This window comes from Aphelocoma coerulescens, chromosome 2 (assembly GCF_041296385.1).
Source record: "Aphelocoma coerulescens isolate FSJ_1873_10779 chromosome 2, UR_Acoe_1.0, whole genome shotgun sequence".
Classification (NCBI taxonomy): domain Eukaryota; kingdom Metazoa; phylum Chordata; class Aves; order Passeriformes; family Corvidae; genus Aphelocoma; species Aphelocoma coerulescens.
In genome coordinates this window covers 62978607-62998531 of record NC_091015.1, presented here as the reverse complement: position 1 = coordinate 62998531, position 19925 = coordinate 62978607, and the positions used below count along the sequence as shown (strand labels likewise).

Here is a 19925-nt window from a genome sequence, read left to right as displayed (position 1 = left end):
TAGGAGGCAATTTTTCCCGAACAAGGAGCAAGGAAGAGATCATTACTTATTTTCATTCTCCTTCATCCTTACCACCTGAAGAAATGATCTGCAGGAATGATTTCAAAGCAGGAACTGGTTTGGTGGTGTTCTTTTGTTTGGTTTGGTTTGTTTTTTTTTTTTATTTTCTGTTTTTCTTTACTGGTATTGCCCTTCAGAGAGCATTTGGATGTTAGAAACCACCTGCAAATCAATGTAGGATTGAGGGATTGGGACTTCTGCTTTGCACCTAAGCTGGTGGCAAAAAATACATGGAAGTTACAGAAGAGGAGCAGGCCATTCCCTGCCTTCCTCCACTAGAGTTAAAACACATCCCCACACTGGAAAACGAAGATATGCACAGCAAACAAAAACAGCAGCCAAAGTTATCCATGTGCAGTCCTGTAACCTTTTCTGCCCCACAAATACTCTTGAAAGCTCATGTCATCCCTGGGCTGGAATCCTTGCCCTCAAGACAAGGAAGGCCTTGGACCTTCTGACTGCTTTCTTTGCAGAACAAAGATTAATTGTGACCATTTTTAAATCCCATTTTTTCTAAAAATTGTTCATGAGGGGGAGGGGGTAGGGAATGGAGTAAGAACTACAGATGACATGGGAAATGAACAGGAATCTACTAATGCTGTATATGAGAACTGAAGTAGTAAATAATAGTTAAAAACTTATCTGCAGATGGTTTGGCAATTCCACATCAGGAAAGTATTACTCTAAACCTGGCAGATTTTAGAAGCTCTGTACATTTTTCCCCTCAGGTTGCTTCTTGTTATGGATTGCAGATCCTGCTGTGAGACTTCCAAGCAAGCACATACGTTTATGCAGGACAGTGAAAGAAGACATGCAGGTAGTAGTAATGATTTTTATTTGCAAACTGTACTTGCCATTACAATGTTGCCTTTTGGGAATTATGACAAAAAAGCCAAAAAATTCCAGAGAACTTTGCAGACCTGTTTTATCAGAAATTCAAACCTATTTCAGCTTTTAGCATCAGGTGAATCGGAGATGACCTTCTCTTTCAACTGATCTCCTGGGAAGCTCCAGTTCAGTTTGAGTTTGGGTATTTCTTGTTAGTCTCAGCCATTAGAATGCAAATTGTTTCTTCACATCCAGGGAAACATTCTGCACACTTTATGTGAGTGCCTGTCATTTGTTGCTACCTTGCAGCCTCCTCCACTGCTTTTTTTTTTTTTTTTTTTTTTTTTTTTTTTTTTTTTTTTTTTCTTTTTCATTCCTCAGTCCTGTATTAAGGTTTCAGCATTATGGAGCTTTTGTATTGTAAAAACTAATAATGCCCTTCATTATGGGAAGCTGTAAATCAAAGCACCATCAAAGGACTGAAAAAGTATTTCCATCAAGTTCTAAAAATATCGGATTGTTTGAGATGCAGTCCCAATATGAGGCTTCCTCCTGTCTTGGCTAAAGTATGTTTCTGTCTAAATATTTAATCCATGTGACATGTTTGTGGTGGCAAGAGCAGAACGGGAATAAGGAGCATCCAACAGAACTAAATATGGTCACTGCGGTCCATAACAAAATAAGGAAGCTGGTAGTTTAAATTTAGGTGAGATCATCAATTTTCTTTACAGAATTGGGAAGAAAAATGCTATGAGAATGAGAGGGATGAGTTATATTGACTAAATAAAAATAAAAATGTTTAAAACCTTCTTTTGACAAAAAAAGAGGCTGCAGTTAACAGGAAAAAGTCAGGATTTCATATGCAGAATAGAAAGAACATCAAGTATAGATGCTTCACTGATACTCAATTTGAGGGAATATATTTCTTTTGTTTTAAGTGTGATTGATATTTAAAACAGCTCCTGCTATATGAAATGGTGATAACTGACCAAACTTCTACACAATGTAGAGACAACCGTTTGACAAGACAAAATCAACATGAAAAACATACAAGCACTTGCTTTGCTGTGCAGTGTTTAATAGGACACGGGCTCTGCCCTTTCCAAGAGAGCACCATTTAGTTGTGTAATGCCTTGAGGAGTCATGTAACTCTGTTGAAGGATTTCACAGGACAGGAGAGAGAACACATCCACAGCAGCATTATTAAATTCATCAGCACATAAACAGACCCAACAAATGGGATTAGATTTCTTATTGGTAGGATGCTTCGAAGTGCACCAGGGAAGCTGGCAGCTCCTACTGTTTTTCAGAACCGTTCTAAAACTGTTCCTAAATGGGAAGGCAAAAGCTGCCTCAAGTTGTCATTAAACACTCTGTAGGTAGTCATAAAAAGCAAGGAATCAGGTTTGTAACACATGTATTGTATACCCTGTGTTTTGCAAAACATCATCTACATCATGTGAAGTATTACATATTGCTGGAATATAAATTCAGAATTTGCACAGCTTGACCACTACCAGGAATGCATTAACATTTTTAGGCTTGATTTACTGTAGCTTTTAAAAAATAAAATGCATTAAAAAAACCTTATAATTATGGTGACAGTTCTATGCTTTAGAAAGTGATTGTGTCACTTAAAGCTTCTGTCCAAAAAGAGTCCCCAACCAAAGAACAGTTCAGGACCTGAAATCTCAACTCTGGAAATCAATTTGTGGATTATTTTTCTGTTTTGAAGCATGGAAAGTTTATTACAATATTACATTTTACAATACTGTCACAATTGGCTTTCTGACTCATTAATCTGAAAAGCTGAACCACAGGAGATGAGAGAGCAGGTGCTGCACCAGATCAGGCATCAATCAGTTATGAAGATACTGGTCATTAAAAAAAAAAAAAAAAAAATCTTGTTAAATTAATGCCTAGTGAGCTAAAGCCTGGTTTGCTCCATGACAATTGCTTGAGAATCTTCCACTGGAAGGCGCTAGGCTTCTGATTACAGCATAAATCATTTCCACATGCAGTGAAATTCAATAGTGCAAGTACTCCTTTTCTAAGGAGACTGTGACCTCCATTGCTATGGTGTTATGAATGAAAACTTAAAACTATTATCTTAGGTTGAAATTGTTTCTGCTGTCACTGCAGATTTTAGTTCAGACAAAGGGCGAAAACCAAAACCCCTGTTAACTTCAGCAGGGATTTCCATTTAATTATCCAGTGTCAGAAGTTTCCTTTTGAATAGAATGTTGGTGTTTTTTAATAAAACCACCTTCCATTAGAAAAATTATGTATATTTTCGCATACATATTTGGCCACAGAAGACTCTCCTGGAGAGCTGTAAAACATACAAACCTGTAGATTATCAAAGAAATCGTGGAAATTCTAATTTATTCAAAGTCCTTGAATGCTCATTCTTTTGTTAAGAGCAATGTTTCTGAGTCTATTTTCTACACTAGATTTGAAAGGTGCTTGAGGAAATTAAGGGGTTCTTTTCAGAACTCTATCAGAATTTGGAACATGTAATGAACAGTTACAGCAGAGTGTCAGAGAGATGCTCACAGAATTAAACAGCTACCATGTATCATTAGCATGTGTTGGAAAGCATGGCTGACTTCCTGCTGGCATTCCTCCTCCCAGGAAGGCAATGCATTTGTAACTTGATCTGAATGTGTTATTGATTACCCAGTTTCAGGGAATGTAATAGGGAGAGCAGAAAACACTGGATTGTTTTCTGCCACTAAACCATAATAAGGCTGAAGCAAGACATCTCCTCTTGGTATTCATTCATTCTCCCATATGCAAAATGCTGGACTAAAAATGTTATCCTCTCTGAAGACTGATGTGATGCTTAATAAAATATAATTAATGTGTAGGTTTAACTTTATATTAAAAGCTATGTTTACATCTGTAAGGTGAATTTCTGCTTAGCAGGATACAGGGATTAAAGCTATTTCTACAGCTCTGAATCACTGTTCTCCTATTTGCTCAGATCTTCCACACCTGCATGTCTGGGGTAACAGGGAGGCAAAGTAATTAAAAGATGAGCCCTGATTTCTAAATCAGATATAAAGAGGTTGTTTGTACCTCCAAACATAAGCACAAGAGATGGAGAGACTTCCACTAAAATACCACACTTTGCCTTGAAATCTTTTTTTGTTAGATAGCAACTCTAGTTTAACAATCTTCTTACCATAAGTCTACTGTACTTTGCAATTTCCCTTACACACTTTAGGTATATAAAAGTTGGACAATTTTGCCCATTTTTAGTATGAAAAATAAATTTGGTTTGATACTATTTTCAGACAGAACAAGCTGTATTATTAACTTCAAAGCTTATAGCCAGAATGTCCATGAAACAGATGTATGAGCCCCAGCACTTATCTGCCTTTTTACTGGATAAAGGCATGGAGGCCTGGTGGCTGAAAGTGGCCTGGTCTGGAACTCCCTCCGGGATTCTTTCTATTCTTATGCATTTAAAGGAATTATGAAGTGTCAGCAAGCAGATGTCTGTGTTTACACGACTCCAGAACAGTCCTCTCTGGAGAGGGAAATTCCAAGAAAAATCTGTGAACTGTTTTAACTCTTTCTGATTGGGATACCACAAAGGCAAATCTTTGAATATTAAGTGTCTTTGTTGTGGTTTAAACAAAACTGGTGGTTTTACGTGGGAGTTGCCAGGATATGCTTCTCTCTACCACCAAGTGATGGACAGTGAGATTTGGGATTTGACAAAATCTATGTAGTATTTCTTAGTAAAAAGAGTATTTAACTTACTGCTTTAGTTTATGGCTACTGAAAAGGTCTGTATCCCATACCTCTTCACAACTAGAATCGTCAAAGTTATTAATTTTACTCACTCTTTGGGACTCAATATGTATAGATATTACTTGGAATTTTAAAACCAATTTTTCTTTACCATTTTGAAAGATCCTTAAAACTTGCAACTAGTAAAAAGAAATAATAATAACCAAAACATTCAACAGGACCTCAGGACAAAAATAATTAAGCAGGAGTGTAAAAACTGCAGGCAGGTGATTGCAACAACATTATTATTATAAAAAAGATGGTCACTGGCAGCTCCCATCCTGAGATTGACTGTTGGAAAAGCTCAATGGAATTTACTTTCTTGTTTCAGCCATCAGCAAGCTTAGTTTGAAACACATTTGAACTGTGCAATCTTAACCTGTCTGATTTGAAAACACTTGTTTCTGCTTTGTCAGAACTAGGAAAGTGATAGTTCAGAATGGAAAAATCTTTTTGTGATACAGATATCTCTGAATAATACATTGTTTATTTTATAATAAAATAAATAGATTAAAAAAAATTTATGGGTGGCTTAAGTCACAAAAGAGTGGAAGCCTTTTAAGAGAGAAATATCTGGTTCAAATGAAGTGTCAACCATAGAAAGTATATGGGAATAGCTGGTGGAAAGTGACTCCAGAGCAAATGCAAGGCTTCGTCACAAGGTTGTGGAACCTGTGAAGAAACAGAGTAAGGGAATGAATACAGGTCTTACCTTTCTTCAGCTTTCTACTCTTTTGTGTCCCTTATGGGGACACTTGTTACACGTTCTGGACTCTTGCCCATGGTCTGTGCTGATGCTTTGTGATATTACAAATGACTAAGAAAGACTCATGCAAATGGTGTTTTTGAAGGTGCAGACCTTTTCACTGGATTGTCTCCTTGCCACGAGGTGCTGGAGGGGCAAGGCAGCTGTATTGATGATCCTCACCAGGCCTGAAATTGGATTATTTATTTTGGGATGCTTACCTAGAAATAGACTGTTGCTGTTAAAGCCTTGACTAGATGTGTTTCTGCTGCTTTTCTCTGATACATCAATACAGTTAGAGTGACACCAGAACCTTGCTTTTTCCTTCTGCTCATTGAAAGGTTTCAAGACTGAAAGCAGTTGTTCTGTAGCAGATCTTCTGGCTGTTCAAAAGCTTCTGAAGTAGGATTTAGCACTGAAGTAACTGGCACTGGACTGAAGTTGAACTACCTTTTTTAACTGGCAGTAAAAATTAAGCATATTGAATGAAAAAGGTTCCTAGGCAGACAACCTTTTTATTTCTGCTGCTCACCAAACTCACTTCTCTCAGAATGCACATCTGCTTTCTTGTCATTCATGGATTAAAAAACAGTAATACATCCTGTGGCTGCTGGAGCAAGAATACCCGATTTTATGCTTTCATGAGGTAGTTCTCCATCCAATTTGGTGTACTATCAACAAGGATCTCCTCAGTGGAAATCTAAGTATTTAAGAGATGGTTGTGTTGGGAAGCTACCAGAAAGAACTGGGATCAATGCAACCCTTTCCCTGTGCCTTCTTCTTACACACTTTTTCTATTGTCTTTTTCGAGTGACTTTGCCTGGGGTTCTTTTTGCCTGTTGCTGAATTTGCAATGTTTAACACAGATCTGAGCACCACTTGTCTGCATGTTCAGTAGTGGCCTTTTTTATTAATCTGTGCAGGGTGGCCACTATGGCAAGGGCATGTCTGTGTTGTACAGTACTCACTACACATCTGACAACAAAGTCCACCACTAAACCACTGCAGGCTCATTTAGATGAGTCAGGGGGAATCTGTGTGACTTTACTTGTTGTCACAGTTTTGTCATCTCCAGCAATATAAACTAACAGGACCTGTAGTGACTGAGTGTGGTGGGTGGTTGGATGACACCGATTCCATCAAACCCTCCAGCAGAGTCCTGCAGGGTGGAGTGAGCCTATTTCAGTGGAAAGGGCAGTGAAGGTATGTTTATTTCCACAGAAAACCAAAGCAGAAGAGCCTTAACTTATGGCTGCTGTACGGACAGTACTGAAAAAAAACAGAGGGGGGAAAAAGAGACAGCAGAAAACTCTTTGGAAAGGAAAAATTTGGTTAAGACTGCCTAAGTTATCTTCTCTGGATAGAGTTGGGTGGGGGTGTGTGTGTGTTAAAAAAAAACAACCCACTTTTGGTAGGTCCCTTTAAACTGTTTGCTTGAAATATAAAGTACACAAAGCCTTAGTAATGCACTAGACTCTACTTTTCAGGCTGTAAGAGGATAGAGACTTGGTTAATGTTTACTGGGATGATCTCACAGCAGAGATAAACTAAACTGGGCTATTACCAGTTGTACATTCACAAAGTAGAGACAGTAACTATTTCTTCCTCACATCACAGCCCTGAGGATGACAGGCGACAGAGAGCCAATGTATAGAACATGCAGCAACTGTTGCCAGAGGAAATCAAATAGTGTCAGAAAATGCAACCAGATGCAATAGACACCTTGAAAACAGGGATTCAAAGGTTCTTTGCACAAGCTTTCTGCATGCTTGGAATTTTATTTTAGAAGCTATTCTAAGTACAGGAACACTGCTGGTAGTGTAAGCTGTCTTCAGTTCCAACAGGGACACAATTTGGCAGTTCATTCATTTGCAAACAGACATCACAGTTTTTCAACCTGTTGCCCATCGTGCACAAACAGCTTTCTAACATCTGGAAATCAGAAACCCAGTAATTTTCCTTAGTGTAATTCGATTGCCATAGCAACCAGGAGGCTATTAAAAATTTACAGGCAAGGGCAACAGCCTTCGGAAAGTGCAATGGCAAGTAATCAATAGATTCTCAGTGTCTTCTTATATTTATTAACTCAAGTTGTACACTTGGACCATTTGCAGATGTTAATTCTCCCTTTTATCTTTGTGAAAATCCCTGAAATTTTCAAATCCTACTTTTTCTTAGCTTAAAAAAAAAAAAGGGACAAAGAAACTAGACTTCACAGACAAGTGGTGAAGACTGTCTCTTCTGCAAACTCAAACGTAGGAATAGTAACAGGTTAGCTTCCAACATCTGTTACAGGAATACAGCTCAAAGCTTTCTTTTAAATTAAAAAAATCTTCATAAAGACACAGGAGACGGTAGTTTAAGAACACTGCAATTGCTACTTACAATTATCAATGATACTACTCCCTAGCTGGCAATTGGTACTTTTAAAAACCTATGTTAGCTCTGTTATTTGTGCTTTAAGCCGTGCAGTCATCCACAGAAGCTGTCAATTAGCTTGATTCCTCTTCCCTTAACATTAGCTCTGTGATGCTTGAAAAGAGAATGATTTGAATCAGAGTGAAAGAGGTTTTGTTCTTCCTTTTACTGGTATTTATACTAACAGTTGCATCAACATGTTCAGCAGTTTGAACTCATAGGTTACCTCATGCACACAACAAAATTTAAACCCACTGACTCTACACTAACAGCTTTTAACTACCTTGAATACACAGCAATTAGACTGTGGCAAAATACATACGGATACCAGAAGGTTTAAGTGTAGTTTAATACAGCATCAAACAGCATGATTACTGCTACACAGCAGCAGGGTAGTACATGCAGATTTTTGGTGCATATTATAATAGCAGGAGTGTCAGCAGCATTAAAAGTTTCACTCTGGAACTGTACTGGTATGACCCCTTTTAACTACAGGAGTTACATTCTTGTATACAAATGTTTACATGAACAGTTCAGAACAGCAATGTGCAACAGCCACAGATCAGGGAACAAAGGGCAGTGGAATTCACCTGTGATTTTACTGCAGAAGATACTGATGAAATTTAAAATCCCAGATGTGCACTAACCAACCCTGATACAGTTTGAACCCCACACAGAGCTGGCGAAGCAAAGTGGATTACTATTTGTCTCCTGGGTCCTGCTGCACTGGAATGGCAAGTCTAGGGGTAACCTCTAGGACAGGAATGGTAGCCACACACCAAATATCTGCCCAGCTGTCTATAGCCCAGGAGGCAAAGTTTTCTTAGTGTCATCAAGGAAGCAATGGGGATGAGATTCAAAAAGCCTTTTTTGCCAGATCTAAAATAGTTTAAAGGCGAGGCCTAGATTTGAGGTCTAACACTCAAGAGCTATTAATTTTGTAAAAGTAAATTCAGAAGTCCAAGCTGAGAAATTGTTGTTAAATTTTAGGTCAGCAAAGCACACATTTAAGTGAAAATGGCAGGAAATTAAACTGAATCAGTTTGTGCCTTGTGAGACACACAGAACAGAAGTTACTTTAGGCAAAAAAAATTTGGTTGTGAATTAATTACTGAATGCTGTAACTGTATTACTATCGAGTGTAAACACAACTTGATTTCTTTCATTTCTTGTGCTGTAAAAAGTTGTTTGAGCCATCTCAAATGATAAAGTTTATCTAGTTACCTATGTCAATTGGTATGCAAGTTTCTGAAAGCTTGAGACATGAAAATCATTACATGACTCTTCACCAATCAGTGTGGGCAATCCTCCCTTTTCTCCACCAGTTCCAAGAAGATAGAAGGAAGGCAAACACCAAGATTTAGGGAAATGAGAACAAAGTCTTTACTCTTGAGAATTCTGGAAAATATTCTAAAAACTAATTTAATTCATTACAAGACAGTCATGTATAAAAGCACTTGTATGAATTTGGATTCAGAACAATTGCTAGGCAGAGGAGTTAACTGCAGTGCTGGTAAAAAGCACTGACAGATAAATGGATGATAAAATTTTCAAGCTGTAACATTATATACTTACACATCCCAATTGCATGAGCAAATCCTCTGACTTCACTGAGGTTACTCAGAAGCGCAGCTTGAAAACCAAACATGCTATGAAAAACTTTTCTTTAGAAGGAAGGTGAACAGCTCTTGTAGAATTTCCATATCATGCATTTTTCAAATGCTCCCCCATCTGAAGTCTAATGAAATAATTTCTATGAAGTTAAGAACACATAAAGATATCCTTAAAAAGAAAAGCAACCTGACTGCAAAAGTAGTTATCCATTCTGCTGACCAGACACATTTTACCTAGTAAGCGTTCCCAGCTTTGACATTAGGGAAATACTACATCTCAATGCATTACTTCTAAATCTAAAGAGGAGGAGTTTGACATTAACTTTTAAAATTCCATTTTAATTAAAATTTTAATATTCTAACTTATTTAACAATTTCGGAGTGTGTACTGAGTGCCACAGAAGAATGAATATTCCACATTATAAAGCTGGAATGAAAACCCAAAAGTTTGAACTATTACAGTGCACATCTTGGGGTAACTACCCACCCAGTGTGTTGCTGCATTACATGTACTCAGCTGATTTAAGTTCAGTTACTGTCACATCAGCAAAATTTAGTAAGTGATGCAGTTCACTCTTAAAGACAGAAGCAAACAGCAACAAATGAATTAATTTTTTGCTAGAAGAGTTAGTTACAAGTTATACAACTTCTCTACAACAACTAAAGAGAAAGTCAAATGGACTTCATAGACAAACACAAGGCAAACAAAACAGAATGGAAAAGTGTATGAACACAAACTTCTGAAAAATAAGCTAACTTACCTTAAAATTTAAGAAGTCTGTTGAAGAAAGAGCAATGCCCATATACTGTGTTCATTACAAAAGAATCTCTTCATTAACACAACAAGCACTACTTTGTTTCATGGGCTCATGAAGAAAGGATGTATTTTGTGCTTTATATTTTATCATCAGATGCTATTTCCAGAGTCATACTGTTACTATGAAGTGGCTTCATTAACAAATGAGGAAGTGATATATCCTCTCTCCATCAGAAACATGTGGGGAAAACAATGTTTGCCATATGGTAAAAAGAAAAAAAAACTGGTGAGGAGTTAAGTGCTTAAGCTTCCAGGATATCATGGCAAAAAAGGCAAAGCTTAAATTGGCTTTAAGTACATTATATTTATAGTTCTGAACATGTGTTCATGCACTTTACAACTCTTCAACGACATATTTAAAATTTACCATAATTGTAGAATTTCTCCCAGAATCAGAAAGGTGAATCATTTTTAAGTTTTTGGTGCTGACTCTTGACCAAATGATTGGAGTCTTTAGTAGTATAATGTACTTAAAATTGTTGGGTCATATCCTGAAGTACACTGGAGCAGCAGCTTAACAGATGGCATTGTGGAAGGTCTGCATGGATTAAACAGTGCTTCAAGATTATTTCCTCAGTTCTCTTTCTGGAACATTTACCTTCACTGATGTCTGACACCCGGTTCCAAGAGTTAAGAGTTATTACCAGAGGAGTCTGGCTTTGATGCCTGGGTCAACTGCAATGCCAAAGTGGAAAAATCCATCTTTGCAATGCGCAAGGGCAGCTCATACTGGCTACTGTGTAAGAAGTCCCACATCCAACAGTCTCTTTTCTCTCAGGAATCCCTTACCTTTCCTTTCTCCCTTCCAAACCCAGACTCTTCTCATGTCCAGTTGAGAACACATCACGCCTTTACTCTCTTAAATAAAATCATGTTTCCCCAAGATCACCAAATATTGCAAAAAAGAAATTGCATTCAATCACATAGGAAATGGCAACAAAAAAGGTGACTTGGTTAAGCACACAACAACTTCTTTTTTTTTTGTGAGCTTTACAGCACCTGGCAAGGTTTAAAAAAAAAAAAAAAAGGAAAGAAAATTTTACACTTCACTTTTCACAATGACACTGATTAACTTATGTATAAATTCTGAAGACTACAACTTGTCAAGTCATCTCAATTTCGCTGGTACCTATTGCAGATAACAATACTGATAGCTGCCATTTAAGGCACAGTTGTTTTGATTCTGGGATGAAGAGTTAACCATTCTTGATATCCAGCAGGCATTATGTTCTCAGTTCTCTGCAGAAGCCTTTTCAGATGTAATACTAAAATAACAGGGTCAACTGAGGGAAGAGAGAAGTGACATACTTCAGATTCTGGTCCTAAGAGTACAACAGACTTAGCACATTTCAACATATTAACCCCCCCCTTACAGTTTGAAGTTGTTCCTGAAGGCAGTATTAACCTAACACATCTTATGCTGAAACAGATAGGGAGTACAGAGGACTATTTTATCTCAGCAGAAAACAAGTTACTAAGAACAGTTTAATGGGATTCCCTGTGCTTTTCTACCTAACCATGCCTCAGGACTTGAGTATGTAAGAAGCTTAAAAGAATACATGGATTTTGAAAACTCAACTAATGGCTTTATTTAACAAAGTTTTTACACTCTACCTTGGCTTAAAAGCCAAAATCAACAAACAAATAATGGTACGTTCAACAAAAATTTATCTACTGCTGCAGGCTTAACATGGCAAGTTAAGAACATGCCTGCAGCTGGAACTAGTTCTTTTTTATTCTAGATTATGATATTCACTACTGGATTTAAGCATAGATCTTGCATGTAAAGACAAGCTCTAAAAAAACCCAACTCATTACTCTCCTCTTCAGTACAAAAATATAGCATGTACACACACAAAACAATTCTCCTGGCAAGAATGCCTGCTGTAAGTAAAAATAAAAAATAACTGAAAAATATAAAACAGATTAAAAAAAGATGCTATGCATGTACTAATGTCAACTGTATAACAAAAACTGTCATTCATTCTGTACTATTCTAGGAGGTGGATCCAGAAAGAACATTTGCATTTATTTAAGTTTGATGTTTTATGTGCTCTTTAGACTTAAATTGCCATTGAACAGACTTGTTACTATAATCCAGAAATTTCTAATATTGATCCAAATATATCGATTCTAAACACAAAAGCAAATGACTTCTGAATTAAATTTGTGACTCAAGAGTCAGTTCAACAAATTAAATTTTCCAAAACCAATACACTTGTTTCCTGAGATGCCTAAAAGTCATGTTTCAACTTCACATTACACTGCAATTAACAAAAATTACTATGCACAAAACCAGACATCAACTACAGCATACAGGCACATTTACAGAAGTCACCTAATTTCACTGTTATGAACTACTGTGTTAACGTGTACACCTTAACAAGCTCCTAAAATATTCTTTATACAATACAAAACAAGGATTTACAAAACTTAATTTTATTTCCAAGTTATTTCATTCTAAAAATGTTGAAACATAAAAAATACTTCCTAAGAGACTTTACAATAAAAGGCTAACAATCTGGCATGGGAGAGGTAATTATATGAAAACTTGTTTTAACAGTCACAAATCAGTCGCTGGTGATTAAAGAACATTTTGTTCTTCGGAGCTGGCAGGCACTTCCACATAGCCAGAAATATAAGTTTTTCTACCACTCCTTTTGCCTCCCATACATAAAAATATCCAATGCAATAAAAAAAAGGTAGGATAAAAGGGTGGACATGTGATGAAATAAAAGTATTATCTAAGGTCTTGATTATTGTTCATCTTGTTTAAGTGTAAAGATTCTGTCCCAAAGGTTTCCTGACAAGATGGAGTTATTTGGCATTTAAAAGTGTTAGCTGAAATACCTCCCTTTTTTACCAGTACATGTTGTTTGCTCACTGCTGTATTGCTGGTTTATGTCTGTAACAGAAACTGGCTCTAGGCCAGCCCATGGGTCCTCAAGCATTGAAGGTCTGTAATAGTTTTCCACATCATTAGACACTCTTTTCTCTCTGCCATGCGCTGTACCAAATGGAGTAGATGTCCTGGGTGATCCCTTTGGAAGAAAACCATCAGGTAAAGAAACATTTAATAGTCTAATTCAAACTAAAAAAAAAAAAAAAAAAAAAAAATTAAGTTAAAAAAAAAATTTAAATCTTTTGTTTTACTGTAGTAGAGCTCTGAAGCTGATTATTAGTTGTAATTACTACACCTTGCTTGCATTTTCCCCAGGAAATATTAACTTTAATGTATTTTACTTATGAGTGATGATTTACCAGGATAAGAAAAAAGCACCACCACAGGCTTCTCCAAAAAACTTGCTTACATCAGTCTGACACATAGGTGCAGAAAAGCAGCTCATACTATTTTTCATAATCTGTCACCATGTCTAACAAAAGCTGAACAACAAAACAGGGAGTTAGAGACTGAGGAAGAGCTGACAATATTAACAAGAGCAGAAGTCAAATATTAAGTACTTACAGATTGAACACAGTATTGTATAACTGAAATAGCTACAAAGAATTCACTGAAAAAAAATCCTCCTTCAACCAAACTAGTGTTCTATGAAATTTGAGAACAGATGACTTTATTTTATATACAATCTCAATGGTAATCAGTGATGGAGTGGGTACTGACTTTTGCAGGGAGCTTTTCATATTTTTTTTAAGATCAGGGATCACAACAATTGCTTCTGTAAAGCTGCTACAAGTCTGCAGCTTAAAGAGGGCTGTGACATAAAGGAACTCCTATAATAATTTTCTCCTGTTAGCATCATCCATTGTTCTCCTCAGATTCACTCCTCTAAAAAGTGAGGTTCTGTCTAAAGCTGTATTTTTTTAAATTAATTTGTTTTAACCAAAGGTAAACAACCCATACTACAGATAGACAATAATCTCCAAGCATGTCCATTGCATTCTGTATGGTTAGAACAACAGGATGCCTTGAGGCTGGTTATCAGATTTTGTAAAGCAGGGTAAAAGCACTTGATTAATGGCTGCTTTCCCTCACAACCCCAGCACCCCTGAATTTTTGCATCAGCAGTGATGGTATTTGAATTTGACTAGTAAGCCCTAACAGCATCTATGTAAATAGATCACATGAAACAATTTCTGAGCAAAACTGAGAAATGATGCCATAAAGTGAAAGACCCAGTGTTTAGCCAGAAGAGTAGATTTCACTCACACAGTTTGAACCTATTTCTGCTAATGTGCAGTGGCAGGAACATGTTGATGTGTTTCCAGCAAGAACTTTCCAGGAACTCCTAAAGTTTGATGATAATGGATACATGATCAAATGTGGGAACATCCATGTCTTATTTATAGGGCACTTGTTTCTAATGATTCTTGGCAGTTAGGTAATGTAGCTAAGACGATTTCAAAACAGAAGAATTTCTAAAAGGTGGTGATTTACTATACTGTATCAAACCCCATGAGGGTCAGAGAATCACCTCAGAATACATCTAAAAGCTTTCTAAGGGACATGGAGTTTCCTAGAGTAAGCTGACATTCTCTAGCAAAAGTGACATTTATGTTAAGCACTCACATTTAGTGAAACATCAGTTCACAGTGCATTCTGTCCTAAATAAACACAAATCCCCACCATCTCTAAACCACCACATTTAATGAACACCTTTTAACTTTGACATTGTAAAATCGATTGAATGTGGAGCTTATTTATTGCTGTGTTTAATCTGCAGAGGGCAAAAGAAACCTGAGCTGATATAATGATCTGCAATATTCAGTGAAGCAGCAAAATAATTCAATGGTAAGGCTCATTTGTATGGATTTATTTAATAACCTTAAATTTCACTACAATATGATGCAGGTAATCAGTAACACTGACATTTTAGCTTTTTTGAAATCTAGGAAATTTATTAGTATGTAATACTAGATTGAGAGCCTTCAGTACATGTTAAATTTAAGCATGTAGATTATTTAAGTTTAGAATACTAGTCATCATATGCTTTTTCCTCTCTGAATTTTTTTTAGGGAAGAAAATCAAAATGTGATTATTGACATTATAGGCCAGTGGAAAACAGCCCTACCTGTATAAGAGAAACCATTCAGTGAAAGAGGCACTATTTGGTACCAAAGACAGCTTAAAAAACTTTCTATTTGTCACTAATGTCAACAGCCTTTTTCAATGAATGTTGCTTAAAAAACCAGTCAATCTATTCTCAGTACTTTTTCTCCAGATAACAAATCTCTCCTTAAGAGTAAAAACCAACATCTTTTGGTGCTATTCATTAACATGTTACTGAGTGGAGTAATACTGCCTTGAAACTAGGAACAGTCACTCCCTTCATCAGCTTGCTTCACCTGATGTAATTATAGCTGCTGGCATATTCAGAAAACACAAAAATCACAACTGTACCATTTCAAAAGGGTGGTGTTTCTTTTACTTTCTGTAATAATTTTTGATCCACACCACTACACACCTGCTGCTTGTAGCTAGTTCACTAATTCCTGCTGAGTGTAGGAAACAAAACATTACCACTAAGTGAATTCTAACTGGAGATAAGAAACACAACAAAGATGAATCACAGAATGGTTTGGTTTGGAAGGAACCTTAAAGATCATCTAGTTCCAACCTTCCTCCCGAGGGCATGGACACCTTCCACTAGTCCGGGCTGCTTAAAGCCCCATCCAGCCTGGCCTTGAACAATGTGGATGGTGCATCCACAACTTCTCCAGGCAACCTGTTCCAGTGTCTCACCACCCTCACAGTACAGAACTTCTCTCTTATATCCAATGTAAATTTACTCTCTTACAGTTTAAAGGCATTCTCCCTTGTCCTGTCACTACATACCCTTGTTTCCACAAACATGTTTTCATAAAATATAAAGTAGAAGCACCTCTGTGCAAAAACCAGAAAGTGCTGTTAACTACTGGCCACATAAACGCTGAGTTAGCCATTTCAGAAAAAACAAGCTCTGTATGCTTTTCTTCAAGTTTTCTGTTTGTTTCAAAGAACAAAAGTCTGCGAGCACAAAATGAGTACAGAATGCTAATGGCATGACATTAATAGAACACTAAAGTAAACATAAACTGTCTTTTGGATTTTCCAATGCAATTTTAAAGGGCCACTTAAAACTTTCATCTCAAAAGTGACTGTAGCATCATAAATGTCAGAGGCACTATAGTTCACTTAACAGGATCTACAGAGGAGAGGGGACAATGCACATGCATCACAAGAAATCTGATACTTAGAAAATGCATAAAGGCTTTCTACCTGAATCTATTTACGGCCTCAAGGGCAGAGATCCTTGTCCACACCAAAGCAAATGAGGACTCATGGTTTATGAGACTAACTCCCTCTGTGATTGCCTCTACTGCCCTCCCAGGCAGAACAGCTCATGTGTACACATGTAAAAGCGCAGACTCATGCATTTCTTCAGTCCTGGGCAAAGCTACAGAAATTCAACATCCTCTGAGTCTCTGAAGGAATTGCCATCAGGCCAGTGCTCCTAAACTACTCACAAGGTCTAAAGAAGGAAATGGGAGAAGGGAAGATGTTGTGACAGTCTGAGACTGGATTCAAACTTGTGTATTCTTTACGTCATGTTTCTTACCTCAGAATGCAACCTGACTTTATGGCAGGTTTCTTACATCAAGAATGGAGCCTATGAACCTATAGGTGGGTTCCTGTCCTCAGGTCCTGACATGAAACAGTTCTGACTAAAACTAAAGACAAAAGGATTCCTGCATATTCTTCTGCTCAATTAATTCTAAGGCAGGCTTTGAAAAAAAAGCTTAAAGAGTGATCTTTTGAAGGGAAATTAGACATCGATGACATAAATTATCCCTCCAGATTCTACAGCAGAAATGCCACAAGCTTGGCTTTTTCAAAAGGCACTGAGGTTAAGCAATCTGTTGGTTTCCACACCAGGAGAGACTCTGCTGTTGTGCTGAAGAAAATGTATAAATTTTATAATGATTCCCTTCCACCAACTGTGAGACTCCTGAGTTAACTACATCATAAGAAAAGAACAAAATACTAGTTTTCAATGGACACATGACAATGCAGTGCAGGCACATTAAGATTTTACTAATCTCTATTAACATGTGACTTCATTATACTTCAAGCCTTCAAGTATCAATAAGAGCACAAAAAATTTTATCATTGTACTGCACGTGTCATTTGTTACACTTTGAAGGTTTCTCTAATATTGCATAAAGCCAGTCATATACATAAAGTTGTTATTCTGAGAACTGACATCCCTGTGTGCATTGCCAGTCACATGCTACAAGTAACACAGCTAAAAAAAAGCTTAACTCACAGAACCTATTGTTGATGGCTTTCAGGAAAACTATACAAACAGAAGCTTTCCGTGCAATGCAAAGACTTTAAAATGAGAGTCTATTATCACAACAGATGCTTTCGTTTCTGCTCAAAGGATCCTCAGCTTCTCTTTAACAGAGCACTCCTTTTCTCCGTCCGTGTCCCTGAAAACTCCGAGTGTGGATAGGGCAGCTCCCATGATGGGAGGACAACACGGGCAAAGTAAAAACACACCACGCTTCACCTCTGCATTAGAGAAAACTGACCAAAGGGAGGCACGTACAGGACAAAGAGGTTTTTGCTGCCGTTTTGGGCGATGCTTAATTCTCTACCTTCACACGGCAGAATATGAAAAAGAAAGCTGCAAAAAGAAAAAGCAAAAGAAAAGCTGCAAAAGAAAGCTCTTGTGTCTTCGCAACCCGTCAGGACTGGGGCCCTCTTCCCTATCCTCATCTCACAGCTGCCTGTGCTCTGTCCGTCCCCTCTACCCCGGGGGAACGGGCGGAGGAAAAACTGAACGTTGCTCAATGCGGCTCAAGCCTCGCTCTCCCCCGAAAATCCTGCTGGCGGGTGGATGCTGCGCTGGCACAAGCCCTCTGCGGGCTACGGGCCCCGCTGTGAAGCAGAAACAGCACCTCCCTCCCCGTGTCCCTCTCCGCCTTCCCCCATACCTGGAAGTGCCTCTGGAAGCCGCCGGGCGAGCGCTTGTGCTGCGGCGGCGGGTGCAGAGGCGCTCCGGCCGGGGACGCGCCGCCGTACGGAGCCGGGTACCGCGGACTGACGCTCTGCGGCCTGCGCGGGGTCTGTGCCCCCGGCGAGGGGCTCCCGAAGCGCCCGTAGAACCCAGGGCCTCGGGGCGAGAGGCCGCTGCCGTACGGCCCGGGCCGGTGGCCGTAGGGCGGCGTGTGGTGGGGGCTTCCGTAGCCCCGCGGAGAGGGCGGCAGGGCCCCTCCGCCGGAGGGAGGGCTCCGGACGCCGCCGCCCGCGTAGGGAGGTGTCGGTGCGCGGAATCCCGGCCGGTACATGGCCGGGACAGGCCGGGAATAGCGGCGGGAGCGGGACCTGTGCAATGGCGGCGCCGCCGCGTCCTCTCTTTTCTCTTCCCCCGCCTCTTCCTCGCCAGGCGGCCGGCAGGTTCCGGCCTCTAAACGTTCCGTGGCGGGGAGGGCGAGGCGCCGTCCATCCCGCCTGGAAGCGGGAGGGCGGGAGAGAGGGCCCGTCAGCTTCACCCAGCGACCTGTGCGCCGACCCCCAGGGATTCTGCGCGTTTTCAAACTGAAGGGGAGTAATCTGGAGTGAGAGTCTCCGAGGATGCCTGGTAACTGAGACGATGAGGCTCACGGCGTTCTGTCAGCGCTCGGCGTGGCTGTCAGCGAATGCCCGCGGTTCTACAGCTGCTAAAAAACAACGAAACGAACTCCTGTAAAGCAAAGCGAGTGTTTACCTCACATTTCATGTCACTTCAGATAGGCTTATTGTGCGCCTTTGTTCTGGAGTCTTTTAAATGTCTGAGCCTGCAAATGCTACGTGTTACGGCAGTCCCGATTGAAAACACACAGAGTGACTTTTAAGGAGTACTTTAATGGAAAGGGTTTTCGTCAAAATCAGTTTGAACTGTCAGCAGTTAAGTGAGTGGTAGCTCAGGCAAAGACTTACTCATACAAACTCGTGGCAAAATGCTATTTTGTAGAAGAACTTCATACTTAGCACGAAGTAAATTTAAGAATGCTATTTATCACCATTCCTGCTCTGTTCTCAAGTACGTATTAATGCAAATCCTCAAAAACTCTGTAAAAAATGCTAAAGGGGTTTTTATTATTATTTATTTCTGTCTGTACAACAAAGCACTACTCGGTTTTAGGACATTGCAACACAGGAAAATTAAAAAGGGCTTTCAGAACAGCAGTGAACAAAACTTTATTAAAATAAACAGAATGTTTCTATGCTTTATATACCAGTTTTGCTTTTCTTTGGCTTTAAACAGGTTTTGGTTTGTTTTTTTTTTCAATGGCAACAACTAACTTTATATTCTCAGGGAATTCAGCTCCTCACTATGTTATACAATCTCTCTGTGAAAAAATGAGGCAATATCTTTTAAATTCTAAAATGGAAAGAGGCTAAACCTGGCCATTAAAATTTTTTGATAATCCTTTAGTCTGGAAGACTATCTGTTTTTATTGTGCACACAAGGAACGGCATGTCTACACAAGACAGTTTATCAATGTAAGTAACCAAATGATCTGATCTATCTCATTCCAAAAAAAGCACAGCTTAATTTAAACCCTTTTCACACCAAATGAATTAGAAATACATATTGTTGTGCACATGTTGAGTTATACTAGGGTAATTTTGCTGATAAATTTCTTCTTGTTCACA

At 38.7% G+C, this 19925-nt stretch overlaps 1 protein-coding gene across 3 annotated transcripts; it reads right to left on the bottom strand.

Moving 5' to 3' along the window:
- Positions 1-1945: 1945 nt before the first annotated feature.
- On the bottom strand, positions 1946-18876 carry MPLKIP (M-phase specific PLK1 interacting protein). 3 transcript variants are annotated; one of them, XR_011149075.1, is made up of 3 exons: positions 18221-18653; positions 9428-13323; positions 1946-5361 (listed from the first exon to the last, which is right to left on the bottom strand). XR_011149075.1 is itself a non-coding variant. In XM_069007790.1 (2 exons), exons 1-2 carry the CDS (start codon positions 18572-18574, stop codon positions 13120-13122), a joined length of 558 nt encoding a protein of 185 aa, XP_068863891.1. In that variant the 5' UTR covers positions 18575-18876; the 3' UTR covers positions 1946-13119. The 3 variants fall into 3 exon arrangements, 1 of the variants encoding a protein (XP_068863891.1); XR_011149074.1 differs by having other exon boundaries at positions 1946-9605; positions 10227-13323; XM_069007790.1 differs by having other exon boundaries at positions 1946-13323; positions 18221-18876.
- Positions 18877-19925: the final 1049 nt, after the last annotated feature.